This window comes from Xenopus laevis, chromosome 6L (genome assembly GCF_017654675.1).
Source record: "Xenopus laevis strain J_2021 chromosome 6L, Xenopus_laevis_v10.1, whole genome shotgun sequence".
NCBI classification, from domain to species: Eukaryota; Metazoa; Chordata; class Amphibia; order Anura; family Pipidae; genus Xenopus; species Xenopus laevis.
The window spans coordinates 7,401,914-7,429,860 of record NC_054381.1 but is presented as its reverse complement, the minus strand read 5'-3'; the positions used below and the strand labels follow the sequence as shown (position 1 = coordinate 7,429,860).

General features: G+C 40.2%; 1 protein-coding gene across 5 annotated transcripts; it reads right to left on the bottom strand.

The window, feature by feature from the left end:
- Positions 1–27,929, bottom strand: snap47.L (synaptosome associated protein 47kDa L homeolog). Of its 5 annotated transcripts, none has more exons than XM_018266121.2 (5): positions 27,813–27,929; positions 24,857–25,368; positions 18,701–19,185; positions 10,914–11,026; positions 1–770 (listed from the first exon to the last, which is right to left on the bottom strand). In XM_018266121.2, the coding sequence occupies exons 2-5, from the start codon at positions 25,348–25,350 to the stop codon at positions 624–626; spliced, it is 1,239 nt and encodes a 412-aa protein (XP_018121610.1). In that variant the 5' UTR covers positions 25,351–25,368; positions 27,813–27,929; the 3' UTR covers positions 1–623.
- Positions 27,930–27,947: the final 18 nt, after the last annotated feature.

The following is a 27,947-nucleotide window of genomic DNA, read 5'->3' as shown; positions in this document are numbered from 1 at the left end:
TCTAGGATCATCATTTATTTATATAATGGCAGCAGGTTACACAGTGCTTTACATTTACTTATTTAAAAAGAAAAAACAGAAGTCTTGCAATAATCCAACACAAAGCGTGCTCAAAAAATTGTCTTTCTCTGGTTCAGTCAATAGGTTGCATTTAAGGGCCTTTTTTTCTTCCTTTGACCCGTCATGTAGTAGATGTAGCACATGGCATGCCATTAATTTCTCTGTGTTAGAGAATAACAGATTGTTCAATTAAGACTTCTTCATCTATTACATTCTGTGTAATGGAAGCATAGACAATAACCACTGCCGAGGAGCAATAGTAAAAGTCCCCTTCAGCGAGGGGAGAAAATGCATAAATTAATACTTTATCATTAATAAATAACATTTCAACCTGTAAAACTAAGAAGTCCTATTATAAATATACAATAAATATAGACTCATGAACATAGTAAGAACGCCACATTACATAGACATACTTTTTGTTTAAATACTGGCAAACTATTAATAAAACGGAGTCCAAGGAGCCCTTGACCTCCCAGCTTCAATGTATGTAAACAATATTCTGACTCTATTAGGACACAAGCTGAAAGTTGGGTGACAGTCTTTAATCTTGAGAAGTGTTTCTAGAGGAGGTTCCTCATCCTGCAGGTCTGTTTGTCCATGCTCATCACTGCTCTATCGGCGGAAGAGTTTAGATCATCCAGAACCTCATCTTGTCTCTCCAGCTCAGTCTCTGCTTCCAGAGCGATGCACTTCAGTTTCATCAAGATCTGGAAGGGAGGGCACATTCGATCATCTTATTTTACAAATTACAGGAAGGCCATATGCTATAGACTCCTAATTAAACAAATAATTAAATTTTTTGAGAATGATTTCCCTTTTCTCTGTAATAAAAAAACAGTACCTTGAACTTGATCCCAACTAAGATATAATTAATCCTTATTGGAGGCAAAATAATTCTATTGTATTTAATATTTTAATTAAATTACGGAGATACAAATAATCCCTTATCCGGAAAACCCCAGGTCTCAGGTATTCAGGATTACAGGTGTCATACCTTTATGCAATAGGTGTGTTATTACTGCATCCAATTGTTGACTGTTATTCAATATTGTGCACTTCTAATTCTGTTTCTTCACCGGCTCCTGAGCTTTAATCTTTGTTGGTATAATAACTACTCATACTTCAGGCCTTTATGAACATTTTGCTGCTGCTCAGTTTTGGTATGATATCAATAACAGCAAATCATAAGTCAACCATAATCGCTACATATAATTATCAAATTAGGAAGGATAACACTGAGGGGAATGTGGAAACCCTATGGGTAGAGATTTCAGCTGGACTTTGTTTCATTGAAGTAAAAGTACCTTTTTAATACTTTTTAATTTACGTTCTTTTTAGTCCCCATTCTGAGACTGCTGGCGTTTTAACATGTATATTTGGTTTGTGACAAATACTTAGATTTACATAACAAACGTTGAACTGGTGCCAAGTCTAATGGCCCCAAAAGGCTCGAAACGAAGGCCGATGTCACACTATAAAGGGGCTACAGCTATGCCGACCTGATGTAAGTGTGACTATCATCCAGTTACTGAAAGACTATGGTTTTATTATGGATATTAATCAGATAAGAGAGACGGACCCTGCTGAGAAAGCTTAGTGCATCAAACAGTTGTGCCGACACAGGCTTGCTTTGTTTAAAGTCTATATAACCTTCATAATGATTAGTTACATTTTGATAAAGTGCAGTTCACCTACCTTACTGTTAATGAACCTATTGAGGCCACAAAAGAGGCCCAGTCAGCCCAGTAAGTCTATCTTATGCCGTACAGTTAAGATATAACTTGAGGGTTACTGAATTCTTTGCTCAAAGCTTTATTGGGACTTTCTATACCTAAGCACAGTCTCCCTCTTCATAGCTATGTAGCAGACATTTTGGAAAGGTAAGGAAGTTTGTAGTTTCCAATTGGGGGGCACATAGAAGAAGGCTGTGGCCAGATGCAACTAGATTATAAAATATCTACTATTGACCCCCCATCTACAGATAGACATCTTCTGAGGAGTTTTAAGTAGAGGTGCATTTCTAACTAACTTTATGTAGCAGCATGGAAGCTTTTGCCCCTACCAAAACAGAGCCCCTTGATGTTGTTACAAACTTAACAGAAGGGTGTTAGTGACCCTAGGGAAGTTATGTAAAATATCATTTGGAAGTGCCTCATGTGATAGGACTGTGTAATTCTCCCAGTTGTGTATAAAAGGCAGCGGTATAGGCCAGGTCACTCTTTTGGATCCTTCTCAGTCTAGGTTGAAGTGCATTTCTAACTAACTTTATGTAGGAGTATGGAAGCTAGGCCGCCCTACCAAAACAGAGCCCCTCTATGTTGGGGGTTGAGTGACCCTAATGTAGTTAAGAACATAACGTTGGGAAGTGCCTCATGTGATATGACTGTGTACTCTTTTGGATCCGACTCTTTTGGATCCCTCTCAGTCTAGGTTGAGGTGGATACCATAAAATATAAGTAACCAGGGAATACGGCAAAGCATACAGTAACTTGCTTCAAATATATTGTATTTAATTTATCACACTTCTTAAACTATATGAACCAACATCTCACATCGTCAGGATTCAGGTCTCATTAATTTGAAATTCTGAGGCAGAAATTACATTTAGAGGTTATATAATCCCACCAAAAAAAGTCACAACTTCATTAATCTGAATGGCACATTTTTGGGATAAAATAGCAGTCACATCTGCGGTACATAAAGACCAAGTATCTAACTTAATACTATTGGATCCTCTAAGGGAGCCTATTTAAAAGGAGAGCTAAACCCGAAAAAAAGGAATATGGCTAAAAATGTCATATTTTATATAGTGAACTTATTGCACGAGGCTAAAGTTTCAGCTTGTCAATAGTAGCAATGATCCAGGACTTCAAACTTGTCACAGGGGGTCACCATCTTGGAAAGTGTCTGTAATCAGCCTTATATTGTGACATTTCTATTCTATGTGTACTGTATATTGTGAGTGGCTCCCTAAGCTCAGTAAGTGACAGCAGCACAGAGCATGTGCAGTGAATCAGCAGAAAAGAAGATGGGGAGCTACTGGGGCATCTTTGGAGACACAGATCGTTCCTGCTAAAGGGCTGTGGTTGCCTTGGGCTGGTACAGAAGCTCAAAACATAACAAACATAATTTATAGCTACTTCTTTAATTAAGCTTTATTTCTCCTTTACGAAACTCTGCTGGTTTCCTACAAAAAAAAACTCACCGATTTCAGCAGTTTTACCTGAATGGGCACTTGGAACAAAGAAAAACTTGCCACTTAAAAGTTGCCAAAGTTCCAAAAGAGTACAACTTGAAAAATAGCTGATGTTTTTTTGGCCGAAACCCAGTATGAGTTAGGGAACTCACATGGAGTTTCCTTAAGTATTGCCAAAATGCACGAGTAATCTTAAATAGACCCCTCTGTGATGCTCATCCAGAAGGCTTGAGTGAAAATGCCACCTGTCTAGTTTTGACCCAGACGATCCAGTTTTTGGAATCTGCCTGGTTTTCCAAATTAGCAAAATGAGGAATCTCTGAGATTGATGCGCCAATTGTCAATCAACATGTCATAGTCCCTCATCAGTGACATCACCAGTCTGCCCTCTCTCCAAACCTGTGATGTCACTGCCTGCCTCTCTCCGCCCTATGTGACATAATTGCCCACCCCCTGCCTGCAGTAGGGAGCCAGAAAAGGTGGCAACCCTAATTTCTAATCTGTTTCCAGCAGTAGTTACCTACCTCTCAGCGTTAAATGACCCTTACTGCAAAGTGAACTATAACATTTATAAAAACCTGTTTGATAGAATCTGAAACAAATGTGGAATATTTGGGTTGGTAGAAACACATGGCAAACATTAGGACAATCACTGTTTTTTGTTGCCAGACAATCAAGCCCCAACTGAAGCACAAATACTTTGACCAAAGCTTGATTATCAAAGGCAGCTATTTAGCTGCGTATCTACAACACAAACCATTATTTCAGTTTTGCCTCGTTTCTGTACATTGGGGAATAAAAACCAGGCAGATGTTTAGATTTATTTTCCCAATGTCATGGGGTCCTGTGAATTCCTGAGACGCAGATATACCCCACAGTGACAGTGCAGAGATTCTGTCTGTGCCCCTCTTTGCAATTCATGTCATATTTTTGGCTACAACAAACACAAACAAATGCCACATGCAGATGGTCAGTAAGGATTCCAAGGGGTTTGAAGTCTGGCCAAACCCTAAAAAACAGTTTGCTGGTTATTTTTGCTGCAGGAATGATGACAGGCTGTCTAGTCAGGGACGCACGAATGCTGCTAACCACTAAAAGTAGGATATTTTGAAAGATCCCAGACGTAAACAATACAATTTCAAATTCCGACTTCAGAATTAAATCCTAAAAATGATGTATGTTATACATTTATCATATGTTTTCAACTGTTTTTCTGCTTTTTTTTTTTTTTTTAATTTTATCTACTCTAATTTAAGAAAAAATAAAAAATTGACGATAAGTAGTCAAAGTAATAATAATCAGAATATCCCCATATATTTAACCCTAGAAGTATAAGTTAAAAACACATTTTAAAAACATTTTTATTTATGTAATCCAGTGGATTCTGAAAAATATATACAGGTTTGGGATTAGATATCGGGAAACTCGTTATCCAAAATGCTCCATCTTACAGAATGGCCGTCTCCTGCAGACTCCATTATATCCACATTTTTAAAAATGATTTCCTCTTTCTCTGTAGTATAAAACAGTAGCTTGTACTTGATCCTAACTAAGATCTAATTAATCCTTATTGGATGCCAAACCAGCCTATTGGGTTTATTTAAAGGGATACTGTCATGGGAAAAAAACATTTTTTCAAAATGCATCAGTTAAAAGTCCTGCTCCAGTAGAATTCTGCACTGAAATCCATTTCTCAAAAGAGCAAACAGATTTTTTTATATTCAATTTTGAAATCTGACATGGGGCTAGACATTTTGTCAATATCCCAGCTGCCCCAAGTCATGTGACTTGTGCTCTGATAAACTTCAATCACTCGTTACTGCTGTACTGCAAGTTGGAGTGATATCACCCCCCTCCCTTTTCCCCCCCAGCAGCCAAACAAAAGAACAATGGGAAGGTAACCAGATAGCAGCTCCCTAACACAAGATAACAGCTGCCTGGTAGATCTAAGAACAACACTCAATAGTAAAAACCCATGTCTCACTGAGACACATTCAGTTACATTGAGAAGGAAAAACAGCAGCTTGCCAGAAAGCATTTCTCTCCTAAAGTGCAGGCACAAGTCACATGACCAGGGGCAGCTGGGAAATTGACAAAATGTCTAGCCCCATGTTAGATTTCAAAATTGAATATAAAAAAATCTGTTTGCTCTTTTGAGAAATGGATTTCAGTGCAGAATTCTGCTGGAGTAGCACTATTAACTGATGCGTTTTGAAAAAAACATGTTTTCCGATGACAGGATCCCTTTAATGTTTACATGACTTTTTAGTAGACTTAAGGAAGATCCACATTAAAGAAAGATCTGTTATCTGTTAAATCCCAGGTCCTCAGCATTCTGAATAACAGGTCCCATACCTGTAGTTGTTTTAATCAGTTGTGTTTATTGAAATCAGTCACTGATGATATAAAGGACAATCTATTTTGATGTCCTTTTAAAGAAAGTATGTTTTCAAGTAAAAAGACAATATCAACATATTCTGAAATTCATAAACTTATTTTTTTGTTTTCTTGTCAGAAAAAAAAAAACCCCACACACCTTGTCACGCAATTTCCTAAACAAAAATATAATTTTTCTCCTGAGCAAAACTTTATCTTAGATAGCGATCATAAGCAACTGCCAAAACTACAGCAAAAACATTTTTTGGCAGAGAGAGAAAAATTCACTGCATATCGGGTTAAACTAATGGTCAGAGCAGGTGCAAGGATTTATAGGAAACATTGAGACTCCAAAAATTAAATTGCAGTGAAAGAAAAATATTTAAAACAAATTCAACTTCTCATAATTGAATGCAAAACTATTTCACTCATTTCAAAACATTGTTTTTACTCAAATTTGCATGGGGAAAATGCCGATATATTTTTAATTGGAGGTGAATTCTTTTAAACATTTTAGAATTTCACGCAGAATAGGATTTTTGCAGAAAGTGCTCTGCTCAATAAATATGAATATGCAGATGCAGACACTGTCTATATGGTTTACCAAAGCAGCTTTAGAATACTGAGAGGCACATTTATCAAGGGTCAAATTATGAATTCATGTGAGTTTTTTAAAACTCCCATAAATTCAAAATTCATCAAAATGTAATAATAAAATCAGATTTTCTCAGCTCAGACAAATTGAATCGACCTGAAACCTTGAATCAAATTTGATTTGAATTAGAAAAACTCAATTTGAATTAAAAAAAAAAAACTTGATTCAAATTTTTTCGGAGACGCTGCAAACATCACCAAATTGGTCCCTGGAACTCTCCCATTGACTTATACAGTTAATTCGGCAGGTTTTAGGTGGCATATAGTCAAATTTGAGTTCTTAAAGGCCCAGAGTATTATAAATCTCGAAACTTGAATTGAAATTAAAACTTGATTAGAGTTTGGATAATTCACAATTCAAATTTTGACCAAAAAAAAATTGGAAAATAGGCAAGACTAAAACTGCAGGCTGGGCCACAAAGAAAACAAAGCAAAATGGAAAAAATCTATAATTTAAGACTTAAAGGAAAACTAAACTTAATAAATTATGTTTGGTGTTCTGTGCTTGCCCAAGGCCACCACTATAGCCCCTGGAGCTTCCCATCTTCTCTTCTGCAGATTCACAGCACATTCCCTGGGCTGCTGTCATATATAATAACAGTAACTAATTCAGATTCTCATTACAAGGCAGCCACAACCAGTGCATTCTGCATGAAAATGTAATAATCAGCCCCATAGCATCAGCTTCTATGATAGGTGAACTAGTGATGTGACCCTAACTTGCAAAATGTTGACACTGTAGGCCAGGGATCCCCAAGCTTTTGAACCCGTGAGCAACATTCAGAAGTAAAAGGAGTTGGGGAGCAACACTAGCATGAAAAATGTTCTTGGGGTGCCAAATAAGTGGTGTGATTGGCCATTTAGTAGCCCTATGTGGATTGTCACCCTACATTGAGGTTCTGTTTGGCAGTACATCTGGTTTTTATACAACCAAAACTTGCCTCCAAGCTAGGAACTCAAAAATTAGTACCTGCTTTGAGGCCACTGGGAGCAACATCCAAGGGGCTGGAGAGCAACATGTTGCTCACAAGCTACTGGTTGGGGACCACTGCTGTAGGCCCACACCTGACCCAAACCTACGTCTTCTCACTCTGTATTCTACTAATGTGTGCTCCTCTGGTTCTGAGACAAGGAGCAGTGGAGGAGTGTACTTCCCCAGCCTGACCTGCACCAAACCCGAAATGGTTGGCCATTTCAACCGGAACCAGCCCAACCGCTGGTCACCACAGATTTCAAGACACACCTAACTAAGGTGATCCTCCTTTCCTGCTTGAGGATTTGTGACGATCCCTATACTTAGCTTTAAACAGCCAGGGCCCACTGAGCATGTGCAGTGTCACTGACACTCCTAGCTAAAATATGGAGTGATCATTACGGCTATAAAGATGCTGAACCTTTAGGCTGGTGTAGCAAAATCAAAATGGTGCATTTCTAGCCGTATTGGTTTTTAGGATCTGGATTATTAGACAAATATAGAGACACTAGGAGACCAATTATTACAAACATTACATTTAAATAAATCTCAATAAAAGGAAAAAAAAAGACTAATTTCTCCTGTCCAAGAACACTCAACACAAATAAAACCAAATTGAATTTATGGTGGGGGAAAAAAAACCTCATTTGTAGGAAATGTATTAAATATATTATGGTTGATAAAGAGACTCTTTAATTTCTATTGCTTGCGTCAGAGACTAAAAACCAAAATCAAACAAACAACAAACAGTTTCAGCCTCTCTCCTATACCTGCTTACATCATGTCAGATCCAATGATAGGTCAGGCCACAAACCTCAGAAACTGAGCAGGCTTCTCAGCAGCGAGAACAGAGAGTGGAACGTTGAGCGGAGCCCACACAACCACAAAGTTCTTTGGCTATTTCTGATGACACGAACGCCTGGCAAATGTCTGAGCGGCCTGCACTTCACTACACGTCTTTGCAATCCTTCAAGGGGAATGGATTTCATTGTGTCCAGGTACACACCAACCACTCCAACAATTAGAACATTTCTGCTGATTGCAAACTTATATAAAAAGTCTCAGAGATGAAGCAGTTGGAAAATGTATCAAATCCATCAAGACAGCAACCTTTGGCAGATCTTTCATGTGCTGGAGAAGAAGAAGACAAAATGCCTGAGTAAGACTGTCTGCCAAATCCGTCTGACAGGCGTCGAGGTGTAGAGTTGACTTTCCTTTATCACAGGTTGGAAGCAGAAAAACACCCTGAGACAGCACATAAAAATGCCCAAATGGCAAAAACGAGAGAGTGTGTGGAAATCAAAATTAAAATAAACATTTCTTTGAAAAATTGGTCTCTGAATGCACTGAAGACCCTTGCTATAAAAGAAAAAGGGTAAATATATATTATATAGAAGGATATTAGAAGTCACTGAGGGGTTGTTCTGTGACCATATAAAGGCACAAGGCTGCAGGCTGAGTTATACAGGGAACTCTGAGTATCACTCATGTATTATAAGGGATAATGTACCCCCTACTGTAAATGATAAGGATATTAGAAGTCACTGAGGGGTTGTTCTGTGACCATATAAAGTCACAAGGCTGCAGGCTGAGTTATACAGGGAACTCTGAGTATCACTCACGTATTATAAGGGATAATGTACCCCCTACTGTAAATGATAAGGATATTAGAAGTCACTGAGGGGTTGTTCTGTGACCATATAAAGGCACAAGGCTGCAGGCTGAGTTATACAGGGAACTCTGAGTATCACTCATGTATTATAAGGGATAATGTACCCCCTACTGTAAATGATAAGGATATTAGAAGTCACTGAGGGGTTGTTCTGTGACCATATAAAGGCACAAGGCTGCAGGCTGAGTTATACAGGGAACTCTGAGTATCACTCATGTATTATAAGGGATAATGTATCCCCTACTGTAAATGATAAGGATATTAGAAGTCACTGAGGGGTTGTTCTGTGACCATATAAAGGCACAAGGCTGCAGGCTGAGTTATACAGGGAACTCTGAGTATCACTCATGTATTATAAGGGATAATGTACCCCCTACTGTAAATGATAAGGATATTAGAAGTCACTGAGGGGTTGTTCTGTGACCATATAAAGGCACAAGGCTGCAGGCTGAGTTATACAGGGAACTCTGAGTAACACTCCTGTATTATAAGATAATGTACCCCCTACTGTAAATAATAAGAACTTTGGAATATCGATATATATATCCCTCTCGGATTCCAAAAGGATATTTTTTGCACCAGGTGCTGCACATTGTTCTAGTCATTTAGGCAAGTTAATCAGACATAGTTCCAGGCAATGCAATTGCTAAATGATGGATACATCAGATTCCGGAGGATTTATCGTCCATTACTTGATTTCTAAGAATAGCACACTGCAGCAATCCACAAAACACACAGATTGTCAGCACTACCAACCACTTAATAACCAATGTGGTTATGAGTGTTCCCGGATACACCCACAAATTCATTATGTTTTGGAATTCTCTACTGCGCCAGCATTTGTGAGGTAGGCATGGAGATAAATGCTGTCATGCCATTATAGAAATGTTTGTGGGTTTTAGTCATTAGCCTTCTGCTGGACACATGTACACAAGCGCACCTGATGCTGAGCATAAAAACAAGCTACTAAAGAGCAGATATCATATTTATAGATTGCATGTATACATTTACAATGCAAAGGTCTTCTTCCACCGGCTCCCTTCTGTGGCTGTCTCCTTCCGCCAGCTCCCTTCTGTGGCTGCCTCCTTCCGCCGGCTCCTTTCTGTGGCTGTCTCTTTCCGACAGCTCCCTTTTGTGGCGGTCTTCTTCTGCCGACTCCCTTCTGTGGCGCCAACCAGAGGCTCCCTTCTGTGGCTGTCTCTTTCCACCGGCTCCCTTCTGTGGCTGTCTCCTTCCGCCGGCTCCCTTCTGTGGCTGTCTCCTTCCACAGGCTCCCTTCTGTGGCTGTCTCCTTCCACAGGCTCCCTTCTGTGGCGCCAACCAGAGGCTCCCTTCTGTGGCACCCATCCAGCGGCTCCCTTCTGTGGCACCAACCAGAGGCTCCCTTCTGTGGCACCCATCCAGCGGCTCCCTTCTCTGGTGCTCTTCTGCCTTTAGCTTTCTTCCTCCATTTACCGCTTTTTGTCATATTCTCTTTATGGCTTTCATCTTTTGTCCCTTGACCTGCCTTCTTATAGTGTTCTCTAGTGGGAATCCACAATAACTCTTCCATTTTCACTCTACAAGTATAACCTGCAATACAGGCTTCAACTGCACCTACTCCATGTGGCTTACATCAGTTAATCAATGCAATGTCATTAAGAGCAATGTGCAATATTGTTGTTTCTTTGCTAAAGATACTCATATGAACTACAAAGACTAATAAACAGGGGAGCACTATTAAAGAACAGCTTGAGAACAAACAGGTGGATGTCCTACAATGGCCCACTCACAACCCTGTTCTCGATCCAACTTTGAGTCTGTGGAACTATGAAAACTAGTAGATATCAGTGCATATCACTTCACTTTATACCCTAAAAATGTAATTAATTTTGCTTTCTTTTGAGTGATAAGACTTTATGGTAAAACTGTCCTTAGTTTCACAATATAAATATCTAAAACTTGCTACTTTTCACTAAAAATATAATATCTAAACATACCTTTCTAAGTTCTTGAGCTTCGGATTCTGAAACCAATTGTTCTTGCATCAACGCTTCAGAGTTTCCTTCAGAATGGATGGCAGAGGCTACAATTTGGTCAAGGACCCAGGATCCTATAAGGCACCAACAGAGAGTTTTTGCCATATCCAGTTACATGAACATACTATATATATATATATACTAACAAACAGGAAAAAACAAGCCATAATTAATGAATATAAACACTATAACAAATGTTGTAAAACAGCAGTCCAGAAGGCAAAGACAGAAAATGAGGAGCAGATTGCAGCAGACGCAAAGACTAACCCCAAAAAGTACATTCAGAAAATAAAAAGATGCGTGTGGCTCCATTAAATAATGGTATTAATGTGGTTATAAAGGCAAATACAGAAAAGGAAAATGTGCTAAATTTGTTCTTTTTTGTATGTGTACAATGGAGGAGAGCTTCAAGACCTACCTGATAGAGGCACTGATGGCTCAGCTCAATCTAGTCCATTAATGAAGCAGGTTATGGTACATAAAGGTTTACTAAAAATTAATGCAAACAAGGCACCAGGGCCAGATGGAAAACACCTTGGGTTTTGAGAGAGCTTAGTTCAGTTTTATTCAGGCCTCTATTTCTGATTTTCTCAGGCTCACTTTTATCTGCTATGGTACCTATGTAATGGAGGAAATCCAATGTAATTTCTATATTTAAAAAAATGAAGTTTGACATCCGTGGTGGGCGAGCTATTTGAAGGTTACAAACTTATACATACAAAATTTATATTCTGGAGAATGCCATTGTGAGCACTATTCAGCATGACTTTATGAAGGATAGGTCATGTCAGACAAATTTGATTGCTTTTTATGAAGAGGTAAGTAAGAAGATAGACAGGTTGCTGTAGATGTGATCTACTTAGAATTTGCCAAAGCATTTGATACCATGACCCACAAACGACTGCTTTCTAAACTAACGAACGATTCGAAGGATGTTAATCCATCGATCGAAGGATTATCCTTCGATCAGAAAATTGTTAGCAAGACTATGGGGACCTTCCCCATAGGATAACATTGGCCTCGGTAGATTTTAGCTGGCAAACTAGGGGGTCGAAGAAATTTTTAAAGAGACAGTACTTCGATTATCGAATGGTCGAATATTCGAATGATTTTTAGTTTGAATCGTTCGATTCGAAGGTCGTAGTCGAAGGTCGAAGTAGCCAATTCAATGGTCGAAGTAGCCAAAAAAAACATTCGAAATTCGAACTATTTTTCCTCAATTCCTTCACTCAAACTTAGTGAATGGGCCCCTAAGAGTATGGCTCTTAGTGGGGTCCCTCAGGGCACGGTATTGTGTCCACTTTTATTTAACTTGTTCATTAATGACTTAGGGGAGGGTATTGTAAGTAATCAGTAATCAGTGTTTGTATCAGATGACACAAAACTATCCAGCCCAATTAATTCCATCCAGGATTTGGCACTTGCAGCAGGGTCTTGACAAACTGGCAATCGGGGCGGCCAAGTGATAAACTTGTCTGTAGCAAGCAATGTCAATCAGCAACTGCAAGGGCAAATAAAGGTTTTGAGCTAAGTTAAAAGTATAGATTCATGGGAAGAGGGGGGTAATTCTTCCACTTTACAGAGCGCTGGTAAGGTCCCATCTAGAATATGCCGTGAATGAGTTTGATACATTAGGCAGGTACAAGAAGGGGTTGGATGGCACAAGTGAGAATAGCTCTTAGTACAAGTTGATCCAGGGACTGGTCTATTTGCCATAAAGTTACTGCTAAACATTGACTTCATCCACATTAATATTACCCATCCCATGAAACCGCTAATGAACTGTAACTGCACACACATACTAATCCAGGATTTGGCGGAATCATAGCACCTGAATCCAAAGCAGTCAGCCAAAGTCATTCTAAACCCTTAAATCCATGTGACTTTAAGACTCTGGATACCCTAATGCAACAGTATGTTGCTCAAAATTTGTACAATTTTAACATTTTTTCTCAAACTTGAATATGCCAGTGAAGATTTGGATCTGGTTCGGCATTTTGTTGAGGAGCATTCTATATTTAATTGAATACCAACATTTTGGACTTGGTACATCCTTAATTAATACAAGCCATTTCATGACATGATGTCAGGCCTCTGGGTGAGCCTGTGGATGAATAGCCTTCCTTACGTCTAGGTAGAGAGAGGTGCCAATGGGAAAGAAACATTTCTCAGGCAAACAGGCTGGACCCCCAAAACAACGTATCGTGAAGCAGAAAGCAGGTCGATAAACCAGGCAAAGGTTGAGATACGCAGCAGACAGGATAAAGAAAAAAAAGGGAGAATGGTCTGGACTTACTTTTTTAAGTTTTTTTTAATTATTCCGTTTTTTGTTCAGCAACTCTCGGGTTGCTAGGGTTACATTTACCCTAGCAACCAGGCAGTGGTTTGAAGAAGAGACTGAAATATGAACAGGGAAAGGTGTGCCTAGAAAGATAAGCAATAAAATAATAATAATACATTTGTAGCCTCACAAAACAATACGTTTTTGGAAGCCGGGGGCAGCGACCCCAATTTCTTAGGAAGACAATTCAAAAAACTGTAAAAAATGAGGATTAACTGAAAAGCTGCTAAAAACAGGACATTTTATAACATACTAAAAGTTGACCTAAAGATAAACAAGCCATATAACCCATCCCATGCCATAATTTGACTGTATATACACATTTCAAGGTATGCGTTTACAAATTTAAAAATATTAGCAGGTGCCCAGCCGTAGCACTCTACGGGCATTGTTTTATCTGGCGGTTCCTGTACTTCAGTAAAGATGCTAGGGTGGAACAAGGGGGTACAAGCACACTTTAATGAATAAACAGCATCAATCAGTTGTCTGGGCCCGTGTAACCGCAAGGACAAGTGAGTCATTAACTGGGGTAAGTCATCCAAACTGATGTGTTGTTCAAAGCGCTGCCAGCGCAGGGCTGGTTAATGTTTGCGAGGGAGCTGTCAGCTTCAGACTAATTAAAAACACAGAACTTATTGCAGAAAATTCTCTTCGGGCTAATTAATAACGGCCCGGCGGCAGGAAGGCCCTCGTGCAATGGGATTGTGGGGCTGCAGTGTCAGCGGGCGGTGATTAGAAGTCCAGTAATGAGGATTAATATGTGAAGGATTAAATGATGCCCTGTAGGAGTGCAAATACCAAAAGAACCAGAGGAAAAAGAAAAAAAGGGCAAGTTTAATCCTCAGAAGGTGACAAGGCAATGTAATATATAGTGAATAATGCGCTCCTTGCTGTGAAATAAGTCACCATGGCCATTTAAAGGAACAGTATAAAAATAAAAACTGGGTAAATAAATAGGCTGTGCAAAATAAAAACATGTTTTCAAAATAGTTAGTTAAAATGTAATGTATAAAAGCTGGAGTGACTGGATGTGTAACATAATAACCAGAACACTACTTCCTGCTTTTCAGCTCTCTTGCTTTCCACTGATTGGTTACCAGGCAGTAACCAATCAGTGGGAAAATGGGCCATATCTGTTGCTTTTGAATCTGAGCTGAATGCTGAGGATCAATTGTAAACTCACTGAACAGTTATGTCCCATGTGGGCCCCCCTTATAGTCACTGACTAACTCAGAGTTAGAGAGCTGAAAAGCAGGAAGTAGTGTTCTGTTCTGTTAGATATCCGCTCACTCCAGCCTTTATACATTACATTTTTGGCTAACTAACTATTGTAGAAACACGTTTTATTTTACACATCCTATCTATTTACCCAGTTTTTATTTTTACACTGAACTGTTTCTTTAAAGGTACCAGGCTAAAGGCCGAGTGCTCTTATACAGGTCATGGAATGCCAAGGTAACCTTTAGTAATTCTACAGTGGGGTCATTTATCAACACTGGGCAAATTTGTAGTAAAAGTCCGTAACAAACAAATTTCCTATTCTCCCAGCCTCTCCAAGTCAATGATGCCTAGTATTGGTTGGAGGGGTCGGCACCTCTCCCGGAGCAATACATTAAGAATTTACCAAACACTTTAGGCGGGTGTAGCGGGGAGATCCCCTGCAGTTGTATTAATAAAACTGCAGGGGATCTTCCCGCTACATCCACCTAAAGTGTTTGGTAAATTCTTAACAAATTCGCAGTAACCCATGGCAACCAGATTGTTGCATTTTTGTTCTACTTGCAGCTGGCTTTAAAAAGCTAATCACTGATTGGTTTCTATGGGTAACTGCCCATGGGCATATTTGTCTAGTGTTGATAAAAAAGCACCACTGTGTTTAATGGTGCAGGTGCCTAATGCAGAAACTGATATGTAAATACATAGTGAATAAAGAATCCCCTCTTGTAAAATATGAGGATATTACAAGTTACCGAGGAGATAAAAACAGGAGGCCGAAGGTGACTTCTAATATCCTCATATTTTGCAACTGGGGGTACTTTATTTATTATAATACACAAGTTTCAGTGAGTCATGTGACAGAAATGACATCACTAAGCTCCGATTATAACCGATGACATCACTAAGCACCGTTTATAAGGTTATAATTTATGGATATTAATGGCTCTTGTGTAATTTAAGGATATATTATAGTTTTTAAAGTAGGTATATTTACTCTTTTATTTGCTAACTGTGCCTTAAAGGAGAACTAAAGCGTAACTAAAAAAGTGGCTAGAAATGTTGTACATGATGTTTTGTGCTTCTGTACCAGCTCAAGGCAATCGGAGCAGTTTGGCAGTGAAGATCTGTATCTTCAAAGATGCCCCAGTAGCTCCCCATCTTCTTTTCTGCTGATTCACTGCACATGCTCTGTGCTGCTGTCACTTACTGAGCTTAGGGAGCCACTCACAATATACAGTACACATAGAATAGAAATGTCACAATATAAGGCTGATTAGTAGTTAATACAGATAATTACTACATGGCAGCACAGAAACCAGTGCAATTAGCATCAGAATTGAATAATCAGCAAACCTGTAGCATCAGCTTATATTACAGCCAGGGAAGCTCATTTTCTGCTGGATAATTAGTGACGAGCCCTAAGCTTAGCTTCTCAACAGCCAATCAGAGCCCACTGAGCATGTGAGTGTCACAGACACTTTCCAAGATGGTGACCCCCTGTGACAAGTTTGAAGTCCTGGATCATTGCTGCTATTGACAAGCTCAAACTTTAGCCTCGTGCAATACGTTCACTATATAAAATATGCCATTTTTAGCCACATTCATTTTTAGGGTTTAGTTCTCCTTTAATCATACCTTGCCTGTGTGTTCCATAGATCAGTGCTGGATAGACTCTATCGCAATGGCTGTGGCAGGGAATGGGTTACAGACACACTGCGATCATGTGAAGGGATTTTTGTTTTGCATCTTTTTGACATCACTGTAGGATCCTGGTGGGATAACCCTTCCTGAACGGCTGCACCTCCGCCCTGCAATTCTGGAAGGCCGTTTATCCTACTCTGTGGAATTCTTCCAGTCTGTCGGTTCCTGCTGCCTTCTGCTTTGCATTAATAGAGAGCGCTCAGCACTTTGTGCCTTACAGGGAGACGGGACGATCACAAACCAGATGTACCAACGTGATTTAGTGTCTGCTTTGTACAGAGGCAGTATCTTTGTTCTGCTAAACTGGAACATTGAACCAAAAAATAACTTGATGTTTAATACCTTCAGTGAATTCCCTTGGTTTCTCTTTGCTTGTATTGGTTACCAGTACATTCGCTGCCCCATGGGTATTACTAGATCAGCGCCTCCTGTCCCAATAACAACCATGATCTTCATTATCTACCTTCCATACCTTCTAATCTACCTCTCCCACTGGTCAAGCTTTTCCCTATCCACCCCCCTCGTCTTCGCACAAATCCACTATTTCCTTTGTGAAAGATTCTGGCGAATACCAAACCTAATCAGAACCCTAATTTGCATATGTAGACTAGGGAAATGAGGGTGAAAGAGAACCGCATGCATTTTTCAACTTCCTTGTTTGTGTGATGAAAAGTCACACAATTAAGTTGAGTCAGGCACTTGAATTCGGCCGAATCCTGTTGAAACCCCCCCCCCCAAAATCTTGGCCAAATCCTGGATTCAGTGCGTCCCTACTTTCTACTTCCTCCACCTCACTTCCCCATCTGCCTCCCCTATTTTCCATTCTCACCTATCTACGGTATCTCCCACAACTCCATTGTCTTCCCCCACCTTCCATTATCTTACTTATCTAACTTCCTTCCTCTTCCCTAACTACTGCCCCTGTCTACCATTCTCTGCCTTTCCCCATCTCCCCACCATTCTCTTACTTGCTTCCCCAGCTTCCATTTCACTGTGCCATCCCCATCCTTCATTACTTTCCCTATCTACCCCCTCACCACCCACTCACTTTCCTATCTACCTCCTCCTCCACCACCCACTCTCTTGCCTATCTACCCCCTCACCACCCACTCTCTTTCCTATCTACCCCTCACCACCCACTCTCTTTCCTATCTACCCCCTCACCACCCACTCTCTTTCCCATCTACCCCCTCACCACCCACTCTCTTTCCTATCTACCCCTCACCACCCACTCTCTTTCCTATCTACCCCCTCACCACCCACTCTCTTTCCTATCTACCCTCCACCACCCACTCACTTTCCTATCTACCCCCTCACCACCCACTCTCTTTCCTATCTACCCCTTACCACCCACTCTCTCCTATCTAACCCTCACCACCCACTCTCTTTCCTATCTACCCCCTCACCACCCACTCACTTTTCTATCTACCCCTCACCACCCACTCTCTTTCCTATCTACCCCCTCACCACCCACTCTCTTTCCTATCTACCCCCTCACCACCCACTCTCTTTCCTATCTACCCCTTACCACCCACTCTCTCCTATCTTCCCCTCACCACCCACTCTCTTTTCTACCTACCTCCTCCACCTCCCACCGTACTTCCCATCTACCTGTTCACTTTCCATTCAGTTTCCAATCTACCTCTACCCTCTTTCCACCCTCTTCCATGTATATTTCCAATGTACCTCATCTCACTTTCCATTTTCTTCCCAATATGCCTCTCACCCCATTATTTGTTTCTTATCAATTACTGTTTGATTTGTTGGTTTTTGTTTCATTACCACAAGCAATGCCCTCATGCTACTGCTCAACCCCAGCTCTCAGAACCCCCTAAAAGGGCAGAAGGTGGGAGGTACGGGGCAAAGTCTGACAATTTATGTTAGCTGATATTTGAATATTGAGGACATCTATGTGTATTTGTGTGTATTTCGTTTGTAGTTGTTACTCAACTGGAAAGTTAAAGCACTTTTAAACAAATGATTCTGCTATAACATGTTGTTCTTCATGGACATGAATAATAAATACGCACAGAGTTCTTGTGCCATCTAGTGTCCTGCATACAGATTTGCACCGATCAGGCTTTTCATTTAGGGAGTGTTCCAGTTCTGAGACAGAAATGTAGATTGGGGTACCTGACAAGGCTGACTAAGCAGCAACAGTGCAGAACATCAAATGAACAAAGTTCATCTCCCAGGACTCATATCAGGATAAGATTGCCATAAATTAAAATATGGTCAGTCTCCTGCCAGCGGCTGCACTGAGAAATGCCTGAATACCTGTAAATACACAGTAAAATTGGCCCCTACATTGGCATTGTGTTAACATGAATGCAATGCCCGTCGTTTTTAGCAGCTTCCTCCCTAGAATTGCATGATGGGCACTGCACCACTCCAAGCACCTACATTATACTTGAAAGCAGAGACGTGGGGGGAGAGATCAAGAGGAGATGAAAGTAGGTGGAGACAATATATTGGAACTCTTTCATACCTGTTTCTGGACTAGACTGATCCCTCGGAGAGGATCTTCTGGACCCACTGAACATTAGGGCCTCCTCTAGGAACTCAATCTTCTTGCTGTACTGCATTTCTAACAGTGGGATGACATCTGGCAGTTTGGCAGACAAGATTTTATACGTGATGTCTGGTTTCCCAATAAACCTTTGTCGAATGCTGATGTCATATCCAGTGCACACTGTGATGTCATCCACATCTTCCCTTTGGTAGCGATGAAGCAGCTGTGAGTTGCAGTCGGAAATCTCCAAGGCGGACGTCAGAACCGTGAGTTTCCCTGGTTTAAGGTTAATGTCTGGCTTGCGGGAGAATATTATGGGAACGCTCATTAGAATCCCTTCCTTCCCATGATTTGGGGGAGTCACGTCTCCAGGTGATTCCTTAGGCTCAGCCTGCTTCCAGCTCTGCCAGGGTTTTCTGCTGAATGGCCACCATGATGGAGACTCAAGGACAGAGAGCAGCCTGTTGGGAACAAAGAGTCAAGATATCAGCAAGTGACATGAATGAAACCTGAGCAAGACTTTAGAAAAACAACATGGAAGGTATTTATGACCCCACATACCAGTTACTTACTATTAAAGAGGTGGTTCACCTTTAAGTTAACGTTTAGTGTGTTATAGAATGGCCAATTCTAAACAACTTTTCAATTGGTCTTCATTATTTTTTTTATAGTTTTTGAATTATTTGGCTATTTATCTTCCAGTTTTCAAATGGGGGGGTCACTGACCCCACCTTAAAAAAAAAATCACTGACCCTACCTTTAAAAAAAATGCTCCGTAAGACAACAAATGTATAGTTATTGCTACTTTTTATTACTCATCTTTCTATTCAGGCCTCTCCTATTCATATTCCAGTCTCTTATTCAAATCAATGTATGGTTGCTAGGGGAATTTGGACTCTAGCAACCAGAATGCTGAAATTGCAAACTGGAGAGCTGCTGAAAAAACCCCCGCAAATAATAAAAAATGAAAACCAATTGCAAATTGTCTCAAAATATCACTCTCTACATCATACTCTGGGGCAAATTTATTAAGGGTGGGATTGAAAATTTTAATTTTCGAATTTTCTTTATGATCAAAATTGTAAAATTTTGCAATTTGAGTTTTTCAAAAACTTCTAATTTAATTCTCGAGAATTTTCATACTCTGGCCAAATTGTTGTATAAGTCAATTGGAGAGTTCCACTTTTCAGTCGAATCCCCAAATCCTTGGTGAAAGAATCAGCTGAATATCGAACCAAATAATAATTTGCATATGCAAATTCGGGGCAGTAAAGGAAAATGTGGAAAAAAATCTTCTTTTGTAATGAAAAGTCAAGTGATTTCCCTCCTCGCCCCTAATTTACATATGCAAATTAAGATTCGGATTCGGTTCGGCCAGGCACAAGGATTCGGCCAATCCTGCTGAAAAAGGTCAAATCCTGGCCGAATCCTGACAAGAATCCTGGATTCAGTGCATCCCTAGTTTGTAGCCTTCCTGACATTCAAGTTTTTTTTCAGAGAAAAAACTCAAATCGAGTTTGATTGAATTTGGGTCATTTAAATTTGTCCAAGTTTTTACAATTCGAAATTCCCCACGTCGAATTTCGAATCAAATCGAATTTTAGGGAGTTTAAAAAATAAACTCACATGAATTCGACCCTTGATAAATGTGCCTCTAAAAGTTAAAAAGTCAAAGGTGAACAACCCCTTTAATAACTTGAACTTAAATTAAATCTATATACATATGGCACTGACACTATCCTAAAGGAGACCAAAACTCTAAAATGTATTTTTGGCACCAGTGAACTTATGTCTGTCATGTACCGTTACTGAAATACAGACTCTGTCCCCCGTGTAAGCTGCCATTAGTGTGGTCTAGCCCTGCCCACTGGTGGAGTCTCTACATAATAACATCACCAGCAGGGGACAAGATAGGGAAATCTCGTGATACTTCTAGTGGAGGAGTTTACTGAAACAAGGCATTCTGGGAAGAATACTCAAGGCAATGCTACAATCTGAGCATGCTCCTGAAATTTGCATATTAGAGTCTCTGTTATAGTCTCAGTATGGCCTCCCTCAGTGAAAGAACCCATTTGACAAAGTAAGGGATTTTTTTTAAACCTGCAGTTTTTTTCAAAAAAACAATATATGTAGTTTGATTAAATGTGTTTAGGTTTTACTGGTCAGATTGTTAATACAGATTTGATTTTAGCTTTGATAGGTGCCATTTAATGCTGAGGCTGAATTATGAAAATACTTGATGCTGTACCAATGCATCAATAAATACAAAAACAAATGTGATATTTTTATTATTCTGCCTGGGATCTAAAAATCTGCTTATTTTCACTACTGTGGGAGTGACCCTGCTCTTACTGTGCCCCGAATCTTGATGCTCCTGTATAAACGAGGGGCAATTCCTTTGCTGGCAGAGGTTGAAAGGGATTCAGGACAGAGAAATGTTCTCATATCCCCATTTCTCCTTCAGCTTACAGCATTTCCCTAAAAGGATGCAAGAGTTTGTCCAAAATAAATATTGACTTGACTTGAATTTCTTCCTCTCTAGGTAAAAGCTGCCCAGCAGCAGCTGTCTCGCCCATAGGCCTGCACCATCTCACACGGAATTGCACCTTAACCTCTCGCTGCCTGGGAATCATGTGGAACGTTACACGTCCCAGTCTGGCAATGAAATGGTACAGGTGAACGATGAATGATGTATGTGCTGGGATTTCTAAGCTTGGCTGCTCTCATAGTCCTCCAGAATGGGAGAAGAGACCTGCCGTATTCCTGCCTATTCTGTAATTTCACCAATGTCATCACAAGCGTCTGGTTTCTGTTTAGAAGGAGCCTGGTTAGAAATGCCAAACTGTTGCTTATCAAAGGGACCGTGGGATATAATACACAAAAGCCATGAATATCTTGTAAATTATATCCTTATAAATGGTGACTAGTGATGTCATCAGTTATAAACGGTGACTAGTGATGTCATTTTTGTCACATGACTCACTGAAACGTGTGTATTCAAATAAATAAAGTACCCCTTGCTGGAAAATATGAGGATATTAGAAGTAACCTCAGAATTCCATGGCCTCGTGTTTTTATATCGTAATGGAACTCCTCGGTGGCTTATAATATCCTTATATTTTACAATAGGGGGTACTTTATTCACTATATATCAGGGATGCACCGAATCCACTATTTTGGATCCAGCCAAACCCCCGAATCCTTCTCGAAAGATTCAGCCGAATACCAAACCGAATCCGAACCCTAATTTGCATATGCAAATTAGGGGTGGGAAGGGGAAAATATTTCCCTCCCGCCCCTAATTTGCATATGCAAATTAGGATTTGGTTCGGCCGGGCAGAAGGATTCGGCCTAATCTGAATCCTGCTAAAAAAGGCCGAATCCTGGCCGAATCAAATATAGGGATATTATAAGTTACCGAGGAGTTTCATGACCACATAAAAACACGAGGCCGAAGGCCGAGTGTTTTAATACAGGTCATGGAACTCCAAGGTAACTTCTAATATCCTCATATTTTACAACTGGGGGTACTTTATTTATTATAATACACAAATTTCAATGAGTCATGTGACAGAAATGATATCAGAACTCACTGTTTATAACTGACATCAGAACTCACCGTTTATAAGGATATAATTTACAGGATATTCATGGCTTTTGTGTATTATATATATATATATATATATATATATATATATATATATATATATATATATATATATATATATATATATATATATATATATATATATATATATATATATATAAACCATTAGGCGGGGGTGCAATGAGGGTGTGACCACAAAATACATATAGTCAACTACAAGAGTCCTCTGCACTCAACCCATTATCAATATATTTAAGACAGCGACATTTTGTGCTACTGCTACTGAAAAATGCCTTACCCTTTAAATAACACAGGGATTGTTTGTCCATATATTGCAATATATTTAAGCTGAACAACTACGTCACAGTCATCCCATATCTGGCCAGTCCTACGCTTAATTTTCATCTGATTCATTAAGAATTCAATTGCTTAATTATACATTTTACAAAGGGACTAAGTTTTACCTGCAACTTACCAGCTGCTTTCAAAGTAAAACTCCCAAACTTGGCTGCCCTTTTATTAGACACCAGTGGGATCACCTGACTACAGCTGGGAAGTGCTAAGTGTTGTAGCTCCCGCCCTTCCCAGCTATAGGCACCTCTGGTTTACAGGGTTGGCGATCCCCCCTCCCAGAGTGGTTTTAGAAGGTGAAAAATTACACCACTTTACACTTCAATATTAGTCACTCATTGAAAATAGAATTGGAGAAGGTCTTTATTTCTGGTGATCTATCTGAAACCAACTGAACTGAACTGAACTGAAAGAAGTGTTGGAAGGAGAAAATCCCCTTTAAAGTAATCGGTGTAGGTATCTTACAAGGCTCTTCTCAAACTTTAGTCAACAACTGAGGGTTTAGGGCAGGACTCCACGGGCGATTCCACCGTGAGCCGATGCGCAAAAACGCAGGCGTCACGTCGGATGCGACGGAAATAAGGTAAGTAATTCTATTGTCGGATTGTGACACGACTGTCGGATGCAGACGCTGCGTCTGCATTTGACAGTCGCGTCGCATCAACAATGTAACACGATACGACAATAGAATTACTTACCTTATTTCCGTTGCATCCGATGTGTCGCCTGTGTTTTTGCGCAGCACGTCGTATCGCGCCGGAATCGTCCCTGGAGTCCTGTCCGTAAACTGAAAGGGTCTAAAAATCACTGTCATGGGGAATCTCTCCTGCAAGGCATTTAAAAGTCGGTATCACAGCATGAGAAAGAGTAAAGCTGGCCATAGATGCAAAGATCTGATCGTACGAATCAACGTACGATCGGACTTTCCCATCTCCCGACCCTCCACTAACCATTCAGATCAAAGTCTTACCATTCGGATCAAATAAAGTCGTTAAAGAACAGATCAGCCGATGTTCTGTCCCTGACAGCAATCGTACGATAGACAAAGCTAGTGACAGTGAAAATCGTACGATCGTCAATACACTCAGAGATATTATCGGCAGCCGACAGAAATGTTCTAACCCGTCCGATCGACCAAACGACCGATCTCTGCCGGACGAAAAATGACGGGACTCTCCACACATGGTCCGAAAATCGTACGAATCCACGATTTTTACTATCGGATCGTTGCGTCTATGGCCAGCTTCAGAGTTGTTAAGAAGATAAAAATGCTCTTCATTATGCCTAAATTACTGCTTCAAGCTCTCTAGCCCCTTATAACAGCTCATTGTTCATTCACAGCAGCAAATAAAATCTTGAGTTGAATGATGTGACCCAAAGCATCCGACTGCTCCAGTTACGGGTAAGTAGGTGCAACGGACAAGCCCAAGATCTAAATAATTTCTGGGCCAGCCGAGTGTCATATAGCAAGCCGCTATCTGCGGAATGAACCATAGAGGCTTTGTGTAAGTAACCCCAACAAATGTAGGAAAACTGCAACTCCCAGCATGACACCAGCATATCCTGGAAGTTTTTGTTTGAGAATGCCAACACTTGCCTACACCTGAACGACAACAAGTATCGAAAACATCAAAATGTTAAAGGGGGTGGAAAAAACATTCAGTGCATGAAACTAAAGAACTGGTTACATCCAAAACTGTGATAAGTGATTACAATGAAATAAGAAATGTGCACTTATATTTTCCGGTAATGAAACGGACAGCCTGTGTAACAGTAAGGAATAAAATTGCTGGAAAGTGGGAATTTTCAACGTAAGGGATTTTTTTTTTGCCCTCTCAGACCCAGAGAGAACTGTCAATGCCAAACACTAACCCTTCATGACTGGGGGTATATTTATCAAAAAGTGAAGTTAGAGATCACCACAGTCCACTAGAGTGAAATACTGCCTCTCTCCATTCATTTCTATGGGATTTTTAAGGGCATATTTATCTAAGGGTGAACTTTCACGTTCACCCTTTGAAAAATACGCCTTTAAAAATCCCATAGAAATGAATGGATAGCGGCGGAATTTCACTCTAGCGGACTGTGGCAATCTTAAACTTCACTCTTTGATAAATATGCCCCTCTGTGCCATGCCAAGGCAAATAAAGTCAGATATCAGTCTGGTACTTCACCTGTCAGTGGTCGCCATGTCTGCTTCAATCTTGTCTAGACCTTTATGGATGTTGTCAAACCGCTCCCCCTGGTGATGAAGCGCATTGGTGCTTTCCTCCATGTGACTCTGGGATGCCGTGACCCTGTTAACAAATTCACCTCCCTGTGATGTTTTGGAGGAGGCTGTATGAGATCCTTGGGGTGTCAGTAACTGTTCCCTCCAGAAATGCTGAATAACGTTAAACGCCACATTCCGATTGGGCTGGAGGGAGCTGAACCAGTGCTTGGCCTGGTCCTTCTCCAGGACGGTGATGGAGCTAAAGATATAACTGGAAGACTCTTTTTTGATTTCATTAATGCTGGAGAGGTGGAAGCTGACGAGAAACTCATGTGCACCATCAGCTTTAAACTTCAGGCGTGACGGGGTTAAGGAAAGTCTGCCGGGGATCCAACGTTTCTCGCTTGTCAGGTAATAGGAACATGACCAGTTCTGGACACACACGTCCGAGCTCATCTGCCCGTTTCCTGGTTGCTAGGTAACAAGAAGATGAAATTAGAAGAAGGGTGAAAAGCCACAGCAGGTTATTACTAGGGATGCACCGGATCCAGGATTCGGTTCGGGATTCAGCCTTTTTCAGCAGGATGCGGATTCGGCTGAATCCTTCTGCCTGGCCGAACCAAATTCTAATTTGCATATGCAAATTAGGGGCAGGGAGGGAAATTGTGTGACTTTTTGTTACAAGCAAGAAAGTAAAAAGATTTTCCCCTTCACACCCCTAATTTGCATATGCAAATTAGAATTCGGATTTGTTTCGGTATTCAACTAATCTTTCGCAAAGGATTCGGGGGTTCGGACGAATCCAAAATAGTGGATTTGGTGCATCCCTAGTTATTACTTTATCTGAATACCAATTGCCTTCCTCTTCTGCTTCATTCCAGCTTTCCAATGGGGGTCGGCGCTCACTGATACCAGCAGACTAGCGACTATTGCTTTATTCTTGCATTTTTATTTTTAAAGAGGTGGTATAGAATAGCTCTATATCAAATAAAGCAGCAGCACTCTGGTATTCTTGAAAAAAGTGAAAAACTTTAATCAAATGCCATAGGCAACGGTTCGGGCTATGCAGGCCCTTTGTCTAGAATATTAGAATAGCTATTTACAAGAAACTTTTCGACTGGACATCATTTTTTATTTTTTTGTAGTGTTTAAATTATTTGCTTTCTTCTTCTGACTCTTTCCGGCTTTCAAATGGGGGTCACTGACCCCATCTAAAAAACAGATGCTCTGTAAGGCTGCAAATGTATTGCTTACTCATCTTTCTATTCAGGCCTCTCCTGTTCATATTCCAGTCTTTAATTAAATAAATGCATGATTGCTAGGGGAATTTAGGCTCTAGCAACCAGATTGCTTAAACTGCAAACTGGAGAGCTGCTGAATAAAAATCTAAATAACTCAAAAACCGCAAATAATAAAAAATGAAAACCAATTGCAAATTCTCTCAGAATATCCCTCTCTACATCATACTAAGGGCAGATTTATCAAGGGTCGAATTTCAAAGTGAAAAAAACTTCGACCATTGAATAGGGTAGTCCGACATTTGAAGTCGAAGGTCTTTTAAGATCGTCCGATCGTACAATTTTACAAAAAAATCCTTTGACTTCTCAAAACGTAGCCAAATACTAGCTATGGGTTCTAGGACGTTCCCATAGGCTAACATAGCAATTCGGCAGGTTTATGGTGGCGAAGTGTCAACGTTTTTTTAAAGAGACAGTACTTCAATTTTCGAATGGTCGAATTTGTGAAGTATTTTCAATTTGAATCGAAGTCGAATTTGGTCTATTTGATGGTCGAAGTACCCAAAAATTACTTCGAAATTCAACGTTTTTTATTCTGAAAATTCACTTCGACCCTTAGTAAATGGGCCCCTAACAGTTAACTTTTAGTATGTTATAGAATGGCCAACTAATTGGCCTTCATTATTTATTTTCTATAGTTTTTAAGTTATTTGCCTTCTTCTTCTTCTTCTGGCTTTTTCCAGCTTTCTAATAGGGGGTCACTGACCCCATCTAAAAAACAAATGCTCTGTAAGGCTACAAAAGTATTGTTATTGCTACTTTTTATTGCTCATCTTTCTATTCGGGCCTCTCCTATTCATATTCCAGTCTCTTATTCAAATCAATGCATGGTTGCTAGGGGAATGTGGACCCTAGTTACCAGATTGGTTAAGGTGCAAATTGAAAAGCTGCTGAATAAAAAGCTAAATAACTCAGAAACATTAAATAATAAAAAATGAAAACCAATTGCAAATTGTCTCAGAATATCCCTCTCTATGTCATATTAACAATTAATTTAAAGCTGAACAACCCCTTTAATCTCTTTCTATTCAGTCCCTCTCCTCTTCCATGCAGACACGAGCTCGCTACGGAGCGCTGATCGGAAAAATCCAGGAGACGGTATAATATCAACCCGGCTTTATTACGCTTAAAATTACATGGAACGGAGGGTATGTGAATCTCTCTAACGCGTTTCGTGCCTGCATCCTTGGCACTTACCTCTCCTCTTCCAGTCTCTCATTTCAAACACTGCCCGGTTTCTAGGGTAAACTGACCCCCAGCAACCAGATAGCATCTGAAATCCTAAACTGGAGAGATTAGTGAATTAAAAAAAAGACAACATAATTAAGACCAACTGCAAGTTGTCCCATAATAGCACAGTCTACATCATACTAAACAGCACATTGTAAGGCAAACATCTCCAGTCCTGGGGGATGAAGACTGCCTGGTTATCCAACAAGCTGCAAAACTAAAACCCCCGTGATTCCCTGCGCGGCACATATGAGATCCATTTGGCCAGGGGTCAGAACAATGTAATGAGTATAAGGGAACACTGTTTCACTTTACAGTCAGTCATAGTTTCAGAATAATGAAGCCTCAGTAACGGGAAAGATATAACAATACTAACCTATTGTGCCTTACCTCTCAAGCCGCTAACCAGCTGATCAAAAAGGCGGCAACTTCTTATTACGCAGTCACTTTTGTTGTTGTCGTCGCATTCTGGTGACGTCACCATCTTCTTCCCCTTCGAAGGGCAACAGAAGGAACGCCCCGCCC